At 51.2% G+C, this 6,257-nt stretch overlaps 1 protein-coding gene and 1 long non-coding RNA gene across 2 annotated transcripts in view; one reads left to right on the top strand and one right to left on the bottom strand.

The window, feature by feature from the left end:
* The window catches only part of CEP43 (centrosomal protein 43), a 31,646-nt gene extending 31,502 nt beyond the window's left edge, over window positions 1-144 (bottom strand). The window contains exon 1 of the mRNA XM_040449249.1: window positions 4-144. Coding sequence (XP_040305183.1) covers window positions 4-50 — 47 coding nt within the window. The 5' untranslated portion in view covers window positions 51-144. The remainder of the gene's footprint in view (window positions 1-3) is intronic.
* Window positions 145-370: 226 nt separating this feature from the next.
* On the top strand, window positions 371-1,280 carry LOC121013109 (uncharacterized). Its single transcript, XR_005782499.1, has 2 exons — window positions 371-572; window positions 957-1,280. It is a non-coding gene; the product is annotated as an uncharacterized LOC121013109 (long non-coding RNA).
* The last annotated feature ends 4,977 nt before the right edge of the window (window positions 1,281-6,257 follow it).

A 6,257-nucleotide genomic window follows, 5' to 3' on the forward strand; every position in this document is an offset into this window, starting at 1 on the left:
CGCAGCTCCGTGTCCTCCTCCGGCACCACCGCGGCCGCCGTCGCCGCCATCTTGCTTCTCCAAGACAACCGCCCAAGCCGCGCCAACGGCCAACGGCCGCCGCCGATTCCGCTCGGCGCGCGGCGGCGCGGCCGAGACCACGCCCCCGGCGCCGGCGCGAGCCCGCCCCCACGTCGGGGGCGGGATCAGGGGCGTTGGTGGGCGGGGCCTGCGGGAGGGGAGGGGCGGGGCCCGGGCTGTCCGCGGGCCGCTGGCAGAGGCGGGGGCTTTGAGGGAGGCGGTGCGGGTGGGGACGCAGCGCTGCGGTGCGTCGTCGTTGAAATTGTACTACATCGCAGGCATGAATAAATCGTGTGCTTTGAAGGTTGGATGCGTTCCCACCGACCAAAGGGACGCCCAGTCCTGCTCAGCCCCGGGCGCAGCGGGGCGGGTGGAGGGTCGGTGTCCGAGACGCTTGAGACGGTCCCGGTGTCGCGTGCAGGCTGCCCTTGCAGACACACTGCAGCTGGGAAAGTCCTGATGTCTGCCTCGCTTCCGTGGTGGAGCCGAACTGGGTGCACACATGCGTCTGGGTGTGTGTGCACGCGCGCACCGCGATAGAGCCTGCACGCACATGCATGCATGCCTGTATGTAAATGTGCTCTTCAAGAGGAGCTTGTGAAAACATGCGTGTGTGTGCACGCGCTCACCGAGAGATAGCGTGCACAGACACGTACACACGTATATACACGCACTTCCCGACAGCCTCTACTTCCATGCAGGTATGTGCGTGCACACGCTCACCGATAGAGCCAGTGCATACATCCCTGTGTGTGTGTGTGTGTGTGTGTGTGTGTGTGTGTGTGTGTGCGCGCGCGCATGTCACAGGGAGAGAGCCCGGGAGCATGTACCGGATATACTGAAAGGAGGTACTGGGAGACTTACTACTCAGTGTCAATTATAGAAAGAATTGTCAGTTGCAGGTCTCAAGAGAAACGTGGTCAACAGGAAAGAACCATCAATCATAGGCCCCAACAAGGAAGACTGCACTGCATCGTCTAGAAAAAATCAGCCTCTGCTGTAGTTTCAGCCAGTGAGAAATCATCACCACCCTGAACTCCTGCTTTTCTCCAGAGGACTTTGGTTCAAAACACCCCCTCCCAATCCCCCCACTTCTCCACAAAATAACGTTCCGTCCTTTGTTTGGAGGACTTACTCCGCAAAACCTGCGGAGGTTTGCATGTCCTAAATTGCAATTCTCTGTTATTCCCAAATAAACCCGTTTTTGCTGGTGAAAATAACTGCCTTCTACTTTGTGTGGGTTTGGTTTTTTGTTTTTTTTTTTTTTTGCTTCTAGTTTTTTTAATGTTTTATCTATTTATCGAGAGAGTGAGCACCAGCAGAGGAGGGGCAGAGAGAGAAGGGGACAGAGGATCAGAAGCAGCTTGGACCTAACAGGCTGACAGCAAGAAGCCCAATGCGGGAGCCAGGAGACCTTGACCTGAGCCAAAGTCGGACACTTAAACCGACTGAGCCACCCGGGCGCCCCCTGTGACTTCTGTTTTTGAGGTTAACAATACATGTGTGTATGTGTGAATATGCACATGTGCACAGTGAGAAAGTGCATATTTACACTGGGGTACAATGCAGTTTACGCGAACGTTCAACATGCTGCTGTGCCGTTCCTCACACTCTGCACGTTTCCATAGTTTTGCAATAACGTGTTGGGAAGGTGAGGAAATCCAGAACTATGAGGAAACTGGTAAGAAAAAGTGCAGATTCTAGAACCCCACCCTGGGACCCTCACTGGGTCTCACTGGGTCGCCTCTTCTCCCCACCAGTAGCGTCTTTTAAAATTGTATATAGAGGGGCGCCTGGGTGGCTCACTCGGCTGAGCGTCCTACTTCGGCTCAGGTCACGATCTCGCGGTCCGTGAGTTCGAGCCCCACGTCGGGCTCTGGGCTGATGGCTCAGAGCCTGGAGCCTGCTTCCGATTCTGTGTCTCCCTCTCTCTCTGCCCCTCCCCCGTTCATGCTCTGTCTCTCTCTGTCTCAAAAATAAATAAACATTAAAAAAAAATAAAATAAAATTGTATATAGAAATGTTACATACACACATACTTCTCCCCTTCCATAATTTTCATCCTATGCTTACTTTTTAATTTACTGGTTTCACTTAATAAGTCCTGACTATCTTTTGATTTTGTACACATAGGTTCTATGTACACATAGATTCTACCTCATTCTTTAATTCCCGCATAGTATTCGGTGTAAGGGTGCTCCAAATACTAGTTTTTGTAATTACGCTAGGATGTGTTTGAATTTGTTCTGGTTACCGTGGAAGTAATGCGTACTGATGATGACAAATCCGAACAAAATACACTTGTCATGGGCACAAGGTGAGGTAGGGAAGGACTGAATCACTATATCGAACACCCGAAACTAATATCACGCTGTACGTTAACCAACTGGAACTGAAAAAGAAAATCTTTTCTAGCAAAATACAATTGTCCTGACACTCAGGTTATTCATCATTAAGTATTTATAAAATAGTTGTTGAGGAATCTACCCAAAAAATCCAAACAAAATGGGAAAATATTAAAACTGAAAGTGTGCACATCTTTCCTGCTCACCTACCCACCACCCAGGACCACACCCTAGACCCAACCACCATAAAGTTTGTTTTTAGTTCCCCTGGTTCTTTTCATATCAGTCTAAACGCTATACACTTACATCTTGACCCAACCAGGAATGGTGTCTTCCAAAGAATAAAACTTTATCTTCCAACTCCTAATTCTTAAAATTGTGTTACTTTTCATTTCACTGGTGGGGATTGTGTGACTTTGAACTGTCTACCTAACTCATCATTTGTCCATTTCACACATGACCTGCTGCCTCCCTGCCCTAGGAGATGTGGAAATTAGCATATCTGCACTCTCTCGGCTCCCCGCCCCCTCCCTCCCCCACATCACCGGTCCTAATGTCAGTTTGATTCTTGTTTTTATAGTCAAGGATTTACATTCTTTCCCTAATTACATCTTTCAAACTTTGTAGGTTGACCGGAAAACCATCCACAGCATTCACAATATTAGGGGTGTAACAGGTCTGTTAGGCAAAGCCCACAAGCCTTTGAAATGAACCTTTTCCTGCTCCCTGGACCATCCTCCAACTGCCAGACCCCAAGGTGATCTGCCTGCGGGTTTTCTGGCCACCAGAGCTTGCCCTGCCCGTGTTTGGGGAAGCCCTGCAGTGCCAGGGAAACACCCCCTCCTGAGTGCACCTCAACCCCTGGTGTAAGTGGATAAGGCCCCGCGACATGCTCCCCAGTGGGGGAAGGGAGGGCACTTCAACACTAGCCTCCATGGTCCCGACCTGAGAGCCAGTTAACTAGAAATCTGCCTGATAGCACAGCCTCTACAGGATCCCAACCTGCCTTGTCCCATTGCCCCCACCCCCCTGTGCCGTTTGCTGGGGTCCCCTCTCAATTTTATGTCTTAGGGTCTGCTTCCGGGGCACTGGAACCAAGACAGTTACCCCAGGCTCGGTCATGTAAAGCAGGTCCTAGGGATGGGGCCCCGGAATTGGATGGCTCACCAGCCAAATGGCAGGGAGGAGCCGTTGCTGATGGGAGTGGGGTGGTCTCAATGCTGGCGGGTGCAGCGGCAGGTGGATAGGACAAAGTGGGAGAGGACACGTGGAGGGAGGGGGGCCCGGCTTGGGCCATCTCTCTAGCATTGGAGATGGGGAAAATGGTACTTTTAAAGATTCTGGAGTCAGATTTTTTTTTAATGGTATAAAAGAGCTGAGGGAAGAGGATGACAGGTTCAAGTCAACCAACTGTCCCCCCAGGGCCTGGTGTAAAAAACAGCCCTCGTGAGCTAGAAACTCCCATCACATCCCATCCGCAGCTTGAAATCCACTGCAGTGGGAAACTCTATGGACATCCCCAACTGCTATCAAGTAGGGCTTCGTATTTAAAGGGAGAGTCAGGGGGCGCCTGGGTGGCGCAGTCGGTTAAGCGTCCGACTTCAGCCAGGTCACGATCTCGCGGTCCGTGAGTTCGAGCCCCGCGTCAGGCTCTGGGCGGACGGCTCGGAGCCTGGAGCCTGTTTCCGATTCTGTGTCTCCCTCTCTCTCTGCCCCTCCCCGTTCATGCTCTGTCTCTCTCTGTCCCAAAAATAAATAAAAACGTTGAAAAAAAATTAAAAAAAAAAAAATAAAGGGAGAGTCAGTTGTTAAGCATCTACTAGCACATCTTGGCATTCACTCTGCTTCCGGACCTGAGGGTTTATTCTGTCTGTTCATTCTCAAAGCCTCTAGTCCTAAGCTTCAGGCCCCTCAGCTGTGAAGTGTCAGCCTGTCCCGCAGAGTTTGGCCACGTAAAATAAGACCGCTTGCCGGAAGTCACCTCTATTTCCTGATATCGAGAAAGGATCTCTTGAGAAGTTGGTTTCTGAGACTGGCCTTAAGGACAACAATTCCATCCGAAATAAAGGTCATTCCCAACGTAAAGGTTAACACGAGTAAGAGAGAGGGCTGGGGAGTATGGCCCGTGTTGGCGACCGTGGGATCAGGACACGTGCGAGAAAAGGGGAGGAAATTCTTACCTGTGGACTTCAGGCACGGGAGAGCCAAGAGCTGTGCGTGGGGAGGAAAGCGGGGCACAGCGGCAAAGTTCGTACCGGTGACAGAGGTAAACGGGGGCAGTTCCAGCAGGTAATGGCGTGTCATTGGGGGAAGGAACCAATGATCGATCGACACCTAGGGTCGGCTCTCCAGGAGGCAGCCGGACACCCATTTGTCAGCACTGGAGGCGGAACCCTGGTTGCGGAAGCCACCGGGTCACCAGGGCTTCGTCCACCACAACATGGGTTCGACTTTCTTTTTTTTTATGTTTATTTATTTTTGAGAGAGAACATGTGGGAGCGGAGCGGGGGAAGGGCAGAGAGAGAGGGAGACACAGAATCCGAAGCGGGCTCCAGGCGCTGAGCTGTCAGCACAGAGCCCGACGTGGGACCCGAACTCATGAACCGAACCGCGAGATCATGACCTGAGCCGAAGTCGGACACTCAGCCGACTGAGACACCCAGGCGCCCCCAAAAGCTCACTAATTTCTTACGGGATAGCTCAAACTTCCTTAAACATGTTGCCACATGCCGTGTAATAAAAGAACTAATAAAATTAAATTATTGTAATTTTAAAAAGAATATAAGTTTCTAAAAGTCAGCCAGAGATTACGAGAGATTTAATTCAATACAGTAGAAGGAGGTCTGTTCAAAAACACTTCTTTCTTTTGTGAAAGTTGTTACCCGGTATAGTAGTATGTATACGGAGGGACTTCAATAAAAAGTTGTCATTTACTGTCTACAATGAGCCATTATTATTTTTTTTATTAAATTTTTTTTTCAACGTTTTTATTTAGTTTTGGGACAGAGAGAGACAGAGCATGAACGGGGGAGGGGCAGAGAGAGAGGGAGACACAGAATCGGAAACAGGCTCCAGGCTCTGAGCCATCAGCCCAGAGCCTGACGCGGGGCTCAAACTCACAGACCGCGAGATCGTGACCTGGCTGAAGTCGGACGCTTAACCGACTGCACCACCCAGGTGCCCCATACAATGAGCCATTATTAAGCTCTGTAATTAAATCAGTAAACTCTGCACAATAACCACGAACGAACGTCATATCTTATCTTTACTATCATTGTTACTATTCATTCCTCCCGCGACCCAGCTGGGACTCAGAATGCGCATCTGAGATCAAATCCACTCAGAAAGCCAAGGAATGAAAGTGTGAATGAAAGTGTGAATGAAGTGTGGCCCACTTCCTGCAACAAGTTGACAGGCTGAAATGAGGGAGAGAGGGAGGGGCTTTGCCTAATACCCCGGGGCGGTCAGTAGCTGACGTCACAGGAGCTCTGGGAACATGCTAAGTAAGAAAGGAGCAGGGAAGGCAGCCCAGCAAGAGGACCATGTCCTCAGCATGTGGCCGGGGCTCAATCAACCCTTCCTGAGGAGACAGCAATAAATGAGGGAAGGAGGGAGGAAGGGAGGGAGGGATGGGGAAGGGGAGGCACAGAGAGGAAGTTGGGGGGGGAGAGAGGGAAGGGTGGGAGAAGGGAAGAGAGGGGAGGGAGGAGTGGAAGAGGGGAGGGAGGGGAGGGAAGAAGGTGAGGGAGAGAGGAGAGGAAGGGGTGAAGGGAGAAAAGGGAGGGAGGGGAGGAAGGGGTGAAGGAAGAGAGGAGAGGGAGGAGTGGAAGCGGGGAGGAAGGGGAGGGGAGG

This window comes from Herpailurus yagouaroundi, unplaced genomic scaffold (assembly GCF_014898765.1).
Source record: "Herpailurus yagouaroundi ecotype Mexico unplaced genomic scaffold, PumYag 198, whole genome shotgun sequence".
NCBI classification, from domain to species: Eukaryota; Metazoa; Chordata; class Mammalia; order Carnivora; family Felidae; genus Herpailurus; species Herpailurus yagouaroundi.